Source organism: Sinocyclocheilus anshuiensis, unplaced genomic scaffold (assembly GCF_001515605.1).
Source record: "Sinocyclocheilus anshuiensis isolate Anshui unplaced genomic scaffold, SAMN03320099.WGS_v1.1 scaffold648, whole genome shotgun sequence".
In the NCBI taxonomy this organism is placed as follows: domain Eukaryota; kingdom Metazoa; phylum Chordata; class Actinopteri; order Cypriniformes; family Cyprinidae; genus Sinocyclocheilus; species Sinocyclocheilus anshuiensis.
The window spans coordinates 892,053-903,380 of record NW_015557156.1 but is presented as its reverse complement, the minus strand read 5'-3'; the positions used below and the strand labels follow the sequence as shown (position 1 = coordinate 903,380).

The window sequence follows — 11,328 nt, the reverse complement described above, 5'->3', positions numbered from 1 at the left end:
ACCTAGCTCGACGGTGGTGACAGCAGCGGCAATCCACCTGTCACTCAAGTGGCCACGCCCTTAATTATGCAGAACTTTTCAAGGCTTAATATAATTTAAACGGATGAGTAATAAAAAAATTCACCCCTCTCACAGTAGTCATGAAGGGCAAAATTAGTTATATAGACCAAAACCACTTTTTGAACCAGGCTGTAAACATGTTTTTTTCTGCTGTAAAGTTGGGCATTTTAACATGGGGGTCTATGGGACTGACTCCCTTTTGCAGCCAGCCTCTAGCGGCCAGTTGATGAATTACAGTTTAAGTCACTTCCTTGTTGGCTTCAAGAGAGAGAACGGGAGCCGCTTGATCAATAACCATTACCAGCTCCCTACCAGCCACACTGCAGCTGTTCCAGTCGTTTTTATCTGCATGAACGCATGCAGGCTTAAATGCTGACCAGGCCCAAAGGATAGGGAGAGTGTAAAATATTGCCACTTTGTTCTCTTACTCTCACAGTACTGCTCTTTGAATGTCATGTACTCATTTTGTCATATGAAACACAGAACGAGATTTATTGAGTCAGCAGGGTTTGACATTTGAAGTTGAACTTAAGACTTTTTAAGACCTTTTTAATACCACCTTGATATATATATGAAATTTAAGACCTAAACCGGTGATGGAAATACACATTATATTACACACACACACACACACACACACACACACACATATATACATATATATATATATATGTAATATTCAATGTGTTTAATGTAAAAAGAAAATGTTTATTACTACGATATACAGTTAACTTTTCATATCAGCTGACAATTCATACAAAATATCCCCACAAAAGTACTGCATTACCGAGATTTTTGGTGGTGTAAACAATTATCAGTGTTCTATCAGCTTTTACATCCTTAAAACTGCATATTTTTATTTACCTTTGCAAATGCCTATTTTTTACCCTTTTTAAATGTATGCATCATCTTTCATGACAAATCATTACAATTTATCAACAAATTCAATATAAACTAGAGGGCTGTTACCAGTCAGATTAAATAATTTACACTGCAAAATTACAACTGTAATAAATAATGTTATGAGATTGATGTTTTAAATACATTTATGAATATACAACTAAGAAATGTTGGGGGGAAATGCATATATTTAAACATACTAAACCACCAGCAGGTTGCGGTTCATTCAATTCAACCGATTCATTCAAAAAGCTGAATCATTCAGTAACAAAACACCACCGAGTGTTCCTTGGAGAATGTGCGATACGTTACTTCTGCTGTGATCTTTGATTGGAACGATTTTCGTTAGTGAAATAGAATAAAACAGTGTAACAAAAACAATATTTGTCCGGTCGGGCAAGAAAAAAAAAAAAAAACATTTTAAACTAACGTTAGCTAGAAGGCTGGTCAGCTGTAGCTCGACCTATATTATTATTATTAAGAACATAATAAACAAAGAAGGTAACGTTAACGTTAGTTCGACCTGTATTCTGCTACTGCGATTCTGTCTGATTATGCAGTAACTACCGCGCGGGGGAAGAATAAAATCTTTGGCCTGTCCAATGACTGAAAACAGTCATTAGGTCCGTCAGACTGGAGAGATTTTAGCGGTAATGTGACCAGAAATATTTAAGACCCATCGAATCTGAATTTAAGACATTTTAAGACTTTTTAAGGCATTTTATTAGGAAAACGTTAAGAATTTTTAAGGGACCCAAAGGGCAGGGCTGGGCCCTTCCCCCACCCATCGTGTACAACCCAGTTTTCTGTATTATTCAGTGACAAGAAACGAGTAACGTTAGAAGAAAAAGGCGCGATATCTGATCGCGCGCCTTAACTGGAGACCTTTATCCGCGTCTTTGAAATTCTGACGTGTCTGCTCCTCCACCCTCTCGCGCATCTAACAAAACCCACGCTATACCATTTATAACACTTATACCATTTCTGAATAAGTAATATATGTATCTTATGAGGACGTTTATACATTTTCTAAATAAATAGTTTTGGCCTCTGCTGCTTTCTCTTTGTTCTGCGTGTCTTCAGTGCGCCAGACTGCCACAGCCCCTGCCGTTAAAACGTGCGCGCGCATTTGTCTCGCGACCGCCCAATGCCCTAAATACTGTTAAACATCCCTAAACACCAAGATTAAACGAATTAACATAGCTTCAGTCTTATATTTAAGACAGAGAGGTGCTTTACATTTTATACAAGACTCATTGAAGTCATTTCGTACTAAACACGTTCATCTCAGGATGTAAAAGAACGGTTTCCACACAGAAAATAATCGACTGTGCTATTTACGGAAAATAGACGTGAAGGTAAGACTCACCATTTTGTCAGATTTTCCTTCAGACCGACGTTAAGGCTCGGAGAATGAAGGCAGAATTGCTGCGGAAAGGGCCAGGCTGAGTTTATATAACGGCGCGAGACCGGATAGATGAGAGGCGGGGCTCTGGCTGCACTCTGGCGGGAGCGGCAGTTAGCGGTCACGAGGAAGAAGAGGAGGGAACATTTGGGCGGAGCTTGATGTGTGAAGCGACCAATCAGAGAAGGATTGAGAGTAGATGGAAAGTGCCCAGCAGAGCCGAGTAAGTCAAGGGAGGGTTTTTTTTTTAATTTAAACTGTAAAAATAATAAAACATGTAAATAAACAAAACCCTAATTTACACCATATGCAAATATTGGACACTAATAAGTGAGGCCGTTTTTATGATATATATTTAATAATATCCACTATAAACTCTTGTCACCACACCAGACAAAGACAGATGTTAGGTTCTGTTTAGGTCAGATTTACAAGGGGTTTAATGTAATATGGTGAACAGTTTACCTAAAGAAATAGTTCACTAAAAAAATGAAAAGTGTCATTATCTACAGTCTGTGGTCATTATTCAACTCTCATATTGTCCCAGATTCATCTGTGGAACACAAAAAGTTGATTTTTTTTTAACTATATTTGGCAAAGTTATTTTCAATATAGTGTGAATGTAAAGTGAATGTCAAGCCTTAAAAAACAAACAAAAAAACGACTAAACACCACAATATAATTGTATCATAAATGAGGTTTTCAAACTCAGGGGAGTGCTAAGGGGTTGGGCAATAGGCAGAGAAAAACAGTGTTAAAACTGTAATGTTAAATAATAAGATTAATAGTTTAATCACCTAATAGTTTAATCTTTTAGAGTTTGAAAGAACATAGAAACTAAATACTTTAGAAATAATATTTTATTACTTTTAATGTAATTTTTTCGCAGTATAAATGGGGTTTTTACACACACACACACACGCACACACACACACACACTCACACACACACACAGGTTTGTTTTTGTGAAAAGTGGGGACATCCCATAGGCTTAATGGTTTTTATACTGTACAGACCATATATTCTATTGCCCTACACCAACCCTACACCTAAACCTACCCCTTACAGGAAACTTTGTGCTATTTCAGATTTTCAATGCACTCCATTCTGTGTGATTTATAAGCGTTTTGAAAAGTGGGGACATGGAGTAATGTCCTGAAAAGTCACCTTCTCCTTGTAATACCTATGTCATACCTTTGTCATTATACAAATTTATGTCCTCATTTGTCACAAAAACGCGCACACACACACACACACACACACACACACAAATATATATAGCTGAATTTTAAATGTTAGGATAGGGTCCCTCACACAAGATCACTGAAGCCTGAAATCCCGTGGTCTGTATGGCTACATACTTTTCTCTTAGCTTAGCTTTTTTGTTATATCAGCAAGCTCAAAGATATTGTTAAACACATTTCATGTTTCATCAACTTTCACAAAACCTATTGCTTTCACATAATAGGCTAACATAAAATGTATTTCCATATGTTGCTTTCATAAAATAGTAGGCTTTATTTTTGAATGACACCTAAAGGACAAATCATTTCTGAATCTTTATTTCTTCCAAGTTACTAAAAGAGTATTTGCTATAGAAGACCAGAACATATTTAATCAGGTCTGAAAACATGTTGCAACCTCACGTTTATCTGTCATAAACTTTACACTTTGACAGATATATGTTCTGTATCCAGATCTGCTCTGCAGAAAACCTCATCAGATGTTCTCTGGAAGACAGTATTGTACAGTATATGTTCACATCAAACACAGTGACTGCAATAATGCTTTCTCACTCTTTCCCCACACAAGATTTTGTGGCTTAGATAAGTCTAAATGTTTAGAGAAGGACTCAGCGGAGAATGTCTGGAATGCCTGGTAGGGCCGTTGGTGTTTTTAAGTGGAGGGCAGTACATTTGTGCCAGCATATGAGAGGAAAGAAGCTAAAGGGTCAAGTTCAAATGATATTATTAATGAATGTGAATGTTCTGAATGTGAGAGACCATAAAAAGTCGTTTGGTTTTAGAGGAAAGGTGTTTATATTCCTTCTGCGTCAGCAGGGTGGGGGCAGATTTGTTTTAAAAAGTTAAATAAAAAGAGCTGTATGTATAATTAGCTGTTAAGTGCTTGCTTTGCATCCAAATAGATGATCTTCAATGTAAAATAGACCATTGTTTGTGGAATTTACATTATGCAATCTCACCTCACATTGATGAAAAAACCTTCTTAAAAAGGATAAAGTGCTACAAATATTTCAAATATATTAAAATAAAAAATAAACCTAGACAGAAAGTCCAAGTCCATTTTTACCAATTTCCTAATTTTTTACATGACCAGGAAGTCATGGCTATTATGTTTTTACATAAACTCATAAAAATAAGTTGAGCAATTTCAACTTTTTTGGACGTTATATGAAATCCAACTTGATTTTTAAATCAGTTTAATGTAATTTACGTTGAAATCACTTGTACAAGTTGATTATACTTAAAAAGTTAAGGTAGCAAATGAAGTGAAGTTTTTATGTTGGTCATTTTTACAGCTTAAATTGTTTCTACTTAAGATTTACTGTTAAACCTTAGTCTTGAAAGACTGTTTGAAAGACTGTTGTCTAGAAATGATCTTAAAGTGACATTTATGTAATTTAATTCAACAACTGATATGTCAATTTGGTATAACATCGTTTTAAAACTTCAAGTCTGTGCAAGGGCATCTCAGGCATGCTGAAACAGACTTGACTGACTCATGATCTAAAGGCATGCAAATTGAGAACGAATGAAAAACTTTTGTTGATTGCTTCCATGCCACCCTTTCAGTGTGTTCACCATATGCATTCTCTTAGTCTTCAGGCAGTCGAATTACAAAGACATTACACAAGCCGTCTTCAGGTGGCACAGAACCGCCCAATCTTTTATTCTTACCCCAAAGCACTTAAACCAAGAAAACAAAAGCTGTTAGCACTGTGGTTAGCGTGGTAAAATTTAAACATTTTAGTCACTATAGCAACTGTTGTTAGCAACTGGTTATCTTATTTGCTGATGAACTGAGTTTTATGACAGCCAACTCAGTGAAATAGACAAACAACTAAAAGTCAATATGAAGTCTTTGAAAGATATCACCTTAACCTTTATGGTCTGTCACATGCACTTGGACGTTTGCCTTATGAGTCATGTGGATGCTTTGCTCATATTCATACACTGAACATAGACAAACAAAAACAGACTGACAACTTCCAATATCAATAACCAATATCAGTAAAATATGAGGGAAAACAAGCACATAAACTACATATCAAATACAGCTTTCAAATGAGCATAGGAAACATAAAACGATATTTTGTTACAGTGAAAATACTGCTGTGAAAGCTATCTGTGATGTTTCTTGACAAGATTATGTAGGGATTCCTTTAATACTCCTCTCCTTCTTCCTCTCCCTCTTCTCCGACGCTGTCTGTTCCCACCTCTTCGTAATCCTTCTCCAGGGCAGCCATGTCTTCTCTGGCCTCTGAGAACTCACCCTCCTCCATTCCTTCACCCACATACCAATGAACAAAAGCTCTCTTGGCGTACATCAGGTCGAACTTGTGATCCAGACGAGCCCAGGCTTCAGCGATGGCTGTGGTGTTGCTCAGCATACATACAGCTCGCTGCACCTTAGCCAGGTCTCCTCCAGGAACCACGGTCGGTGGCTGGTAGTTGATGCCAACCTTGAATCCAGTGGGACACCAGTCCACAAACTGGATGCTACGCTTGGTCTTGATGGTGGCGATGGCAGAGTTGACGTCTTTGGGAACCACATCTCCACGGTACAGCAGACAACAAGCCATGTACTTGCCGTGACGAGGGTCGCATTTCACCATCTGATTGGCTGGCTCGAAGCAAGCGTTGGTGATTTCTGCAACGGAGAGCTGCTCATGGTAGGCTTTCTCTGCGGAGATCACTGGGGCGTAGGTGGCCAGAGGGAAGTGGATACGTGGATACGGCACCAGGTTGGTTTGGAACTCGGTCAGATCTACATTCAGAGCTCCATCGAAACGCAGGGATGCTGTGATGGAGGAAACGATTTGCCCGATCAACCTGTTGAGGTTTGTGTAGGTGGGGCGCTCGATGTCGAGGTTTCTACGGCAGATATCGTAGATAGCCTCGTTGTCCACCATAAAGGCACAGTCGGAGTGCTCGAGGGTGGTGTGGGTGGTAAGGATGGAGTTGTAGGGCTCCACCACCGCAGTGGACACTTGAGGAGCTGGATAAATGGCAAATTCCAGTTTTGACTTCTTCCCGTAGTCAACAGAGAGCCGTTCCATTAGGAGGGAGGTGAACCCAGAGCCGGTGCCACCACCAAAACTGTGGAAGATCAGGAAGCCCTGGAGCCCAGTGCACTGATCAGCCTGCAGGATTACATGAGTTATTTCGACAATCACTGGCCAGGATTGTTCTACTTTAGTTCTTTAGGGTCTACTTTACTGTAGACCCTAATGCAACACCCAAGATAAAGCCAACTTTTGACCCCAAGATTTTCTTACCAGTTTGCGAGTCCTGTCCAGCACCAGGTCAATGATCTCCTTGCCAATGGTGTAGTGCCCACGAGCGTAGTTGTTGGCAGCATCTTCTTTACCAGTGATCAGTTGTTCAGGGTGGAACAGCTGGCGGTAGGTACCTGTGCGCACCTCATCTAGAAAATCAAGTTGCGCCATATATTCACGTCAGATTACTCTTGATTCGATGCACGCTAAATTGAGGGAAAAAACTAAGACACTTCTTCACTGTAGAATTGAATTATACAAAGAGAATCAGTTTCATTACCAATGACAGTGGGCTCCAGGTCAACAAAGACAGCTCTAGGAACATGTTTTCCAGCACCAGTCTCACTGAAGAAGGTGTTAAAGGAGTCGTCGCCCCCGCCAATCGTTTTATCACTTGGCATCTGACCATCTGGCTGGATCCCATGCTCTAGGCAATACAGCTCCCAGCATGCATTGCCCATTTGCACACCTGCCTGGCCAACATGGACTGAGATGCACTCACGCTGGGGTGTAAATGAGAAGCATGTTTAAACCTACTAAAAGTAAAAGTCTCTTGGGAAAATGTAGCTTTCTATTTTAATTTTCATAACACAAACCCAAAACCAAAAACCAAGACAATCAAAATTGAGACAAAATTAATTGTTGACAAAAGCAGACATGAAGACTAAGACCATTCATTAAAAGTCAAGTACATTTGTTCAGTATTATAAATAATGCACCAGACAAATAAATAATTTAAAACATCCTACCATTGTAGAACTTTCCTCTGGCTGACGTCAAGAGTCCAGTTGAGAAATGTTGTGTATGTTCTCTGTGACAATATCATCACTATATAAAGAGCAAGCTGATGCCACGGTAACATGGTTTGTTGTTGGCAACTTGAAGGGTTAAGCCTAATTATGTGAATGTTAAATGACCGCGGTGCACTGAACAAACAGGCCTAGTCACATCCCAGTGCTTCTTGTTTCCTGCAAAAGACACTCTTAACAGGCCAACACTCGTCCACTCACCCACAGCCATTAATATTTAACCCTGCACTGGTGGATCACATCTTTGGTGAGGTTTATATCACCGATGTAAGGACCATCTAAAAACTTAGGGGGGAAAAGAGAGTGAACTTAATCTATGTTCCAACAGCTTTGACACACACTGTGATTAACTCTAAAGGCCTGTTCACACCAAGAATGAAAACTGTAACGATAACTAATGATAACTATATTAGCATCCACGCCAACAGACAATAACATTATGCTTATTCTAAATGCTTAAAAGTTGAATGGATCTTTGTTGGCTCACATTGTTGTCAATTAGCTGGAAAAAACTCGCTCTGAAAGTGATTCAAGCGATATTGAACGTCTGTCATTATAGTTGTAGTGTGGACTCTATTCTCTTGGAATTAGAGCGATTTTTAAAGCATTGTGGTTATATTTAGCATTTTTGAAACGTGGCATGTAAATGGCCTGCGCTGTTTTTGATTTGGCATGTTTTTTTTTTAACCTTGTCTTCATGTTTTTAGCATTTTGTGCATTTATCCAGTTACACTCAAAAGTATACTATCAGCCAAATCTACTTCTCTAAAAGCTCTTTCTCTTTGTTTCTGTCTCTACATAAGTTGTGCAAACTGTCCCCAGCTCACCCGAAGCACTTGCTATGTCATATCTGTACACTAATTAAGTCTAAACTACTGTTAACCGGCTGGGTGGCCATGGAGCCCAGGAACAAACATTTCTCATCTGTTCCCAGACTGTTCCCATGACAATAAATGCACATGAAACATGTAATCAAGTCAGACTGGGGAGGCTGGAGCTTTGTTTAAATTGTTAGTAGCTGTTATAACCTGTGTTATGTATTCTGAAGTTCATAGACTAGCCTAGCCAATGAATAAGGTTATTAAAGTGCTGTCAGTTTACTATTATTTTGGTTGGTAATATCACATATATCCCATAACAAAGGTGGATTTATGATGTGAAATGAACAAAAGGACACTATACAAGTTCAGTATGATTTTAATTTTAATATGCTTTTTGAAGGCTTCTTGATAGGGTGTTTCTTATAGAGAACTGCATGTTAAGACATCCTAAGCTACCAAAATGCTGCAGGACATTTTCCCTTTCTGATGAAATGTATATATATTTCATGTGAAACATCTCAGTTTTAAATATCAGAACCTTAACCATTCAGATATTTGGAGTCACTTTCAACATTCACACATTTTTCATTCACGTGAATAGACCAGACCTCTTGCAGCTGTTTGCTCAAAGGCCTGATAAATATTTTAATATTCAAAACCGATTCAAATATAGAGCTTACCAGGTAAGAAAATTACAGCTCTGCTATGTAAACAGGTCAGAGAGAGATATTATATAAACTCCAGATTTACACAGTACACACTGACAATGCCAGAGTCGACAATACATAAGAGTTCACAAAATAGCAGCTAATTTACTCTACTTGGGAGATTCTACACTGTTTTGGCAAAAGCAGATTCCCTGTACATTTGATAACAGATTAAGCATTAAAACAGGGGCCCGATTTTGTAGCATTTCAACCAATCAATTTTAACCAGGTGCTAAATGTGCTGAATACTGAATATAAGTCATTGTCATTTCTCAACGATGCAGTGCATTATTTATCCTGATTTAATTAACATAGAAACAGAGATTAACATAGAAAACTGAATTTTAAAAAGATTAAAACGAGACGTTAGTGTATATATTACTACTGAAAATGGCAGTGGTAATTCATCAAATGACAGAGGAGAGTGTTATAATCAGGCATATAACCAGATGCGGGTGCAGATGAGCACAATTTTGCCTTTTTAAATAAAAAATTCGGCCCAGATTACAGTGGTGGAGTGATACTGTACTATCTCAGTAAAGTATGTGAATAAATCTCGCTCAGTTCATTCAGTGTTTCCACCCTATCAGTGCATCACAGGCTACATTTTCCCAGATCAATATGAAAATCAAAAAAATCTATATTTTTGACATGATTTTCTATTTTAAATATTAGTAAGATCATGAAAATGAGATATGTCTGATCTTCTCCAGTTCTTTAAGAATAAAGCTTTTGTGCACCCGTCTAAAAGGAACTATAAAACATTCATGCAACCATGACAAATGTTTAAATTGTTTTTAAAATACATTGCAAAATGTGTTTCAAGCAAACTGTTGTTCATACAGTACAACACAGTGGTTTGTCCCATTGTATCATTTTCATAATCTTTGGTGGCATATACCTGAAGACCTTTATAACAGAACAAAGAAAAACATAAATATTATGAAGTTTTTGATCATAAAATTATTGAGATGAACCCCTCACATGCAGTGCAGTGCTAGAAACCCTATCTAGGGAACAACATGTTAAACTATTGTAAGGGTTGAAGGGGCTCTACATGTACAGGAGACTCTAGAGATAATAAAACCAAGAAAGTCAACATGAAATGGAGTTTGCACTTCCCACGTTTTTCCTGAAATATGGCATATTTCTGAATAAAACAGAATATACTGGACTTGATTGGTTTGAGAGATACTGACAGAGATTTGTGACATCAGCAGGCTATGCAGGAAGCCAACCTTTTTTCCCACCGGATATTTTACCTAGAGTACAAATAGTGTATTCTATTTACACTTTGTGTGAAGAGCATCTGTCACTCTTTGCACTTGTATACACTAAAAAATGCTGGGTTAAATATAACCCAGCGCTGGGTTAAAAAGGGACAAACCCAGCTATTGGGTTGTTTTGACCGCTGGGTCAAAACAACCCAATAGCTGGGTTTGTCCCTTTTTAACCCAGCATTTTTCAAAGTGTACAAGATGCTATTTGTTTCTATTTATACTAGTATGTGGAACAAGCACTGAAGAATTGTGCACAGTAATTTCATGTTGACTTTAAGCAATAGAGTAAAAGATTTCACTGAGATACATTGATTGGTGTGTGTCATATTCAGTTTAGGGCAAAAAATGTGATGCTTTATATCTTCCCAAAATGGCCCATTGAAAAAAAAACAATCAAATCGGCCCCAGTCTTCATCCCTATTAGGGATTTTTTAATTGTGTCTATGGCCATGTTCACACTGTAAAGCTTCAGGAGTGACAACCCATTAAAATACAGGACTGAATCCCCTAAATGATCAATTCATGTGTGTACTGCAGCAGAACTCATTCAACTCAATTGCGACGACTGACACCATGGTAATCTTAACGTTTTGGAGTCTTGCGTGTTTGGTATTCGCTATTTTTGACCAAAGTAATACTACAGCAACCAAATACACATTACATTCAACAATTTTAACAAAATTACTGTTGACAGAGGCATTGTTTATTTTTGAAAGTCTGCTTCACAGAACACGTTCTTGCAGTGTTGCCATGTCCACTTATTATCAGCGTTATTGGGGTTATGGTTTCGCTCATAAACGATCCAGTTTATGGTGCAGGTTGCAATA

General features: G+C 38.2%; 2 protein-coding genes across 2 annotated transcripts in view; both read right to left on the bottom strand.

The window, feature by feature from the left end:
• LOC107678212 (tubulin alpha chain-like) overlaps positions 1 to 2,434 on the bottom strand; it is a 4,763-nt gene extending 2,329 nt beyond the window's left edge. Inside the window, exon 1 of the mRNA XM_016473414.1 lies at positions 2,330 to 2,434. Within this exon, the coding sequence (XP_016328900.1) occupies positions 2,330 to 2,332 (3 nt within the window). The 5' untranslated portion in view covers positions 2,333 to 2,434. The remainder of the gene's footprint in view (positions 1 to 2,329) is intronic.
• A 3,304-nt stretch (positions 2,435 to 5,738) lies between these two features.
• Positions 5,739 to 7,904, bottom strand: LOC107678170 (tubulin alpha-1A chain-like). The gene is made up of 4 exons (XM_016473348.1): positions 7,821 to 7,904; positions 7,165 to 7,387; positions 6,885 to 7,033; positions 5,739 to 6,749 (listed from the first exon to the last, which is right to left on the bottom strand). Exons 1-4 carry the CDS (start codon positions 7,902 to 7,904, stop codon positions 5,769 to 5,771), a joined length of 1,437 nt encoding a protein of 478 aa, XP_016328834.1. The 3' UTR covers positions 5,739 to 5,768.
• Positions 7,905 to 11,328: the final 3,424 nt, after the last annotated feature.

Coding starts and splice junctions, on each gene's coding strand:
- LOC107678170 (XM_016473348.1), bottom strand. CDS start 7,904: ATGGCTGTGGGTGAGTGGACGAGTGTTGGCCTGTTAAGAGTGTCTTTT. Junction 7,388..7,820: donor ACTGGGATGTGACTAGGCCT/GTTTGTTCAGTG, acceptor TTTACACCCCAG/CGTGAGTGCATCTCAGTCCA. Junction 7,034..7,164: donor CCTGGAGCCCACTGTCATTG/GTAATGAAACTG, acceptor TTGATTTTCTAG/ATGAGGTGCGCACAGGTACC.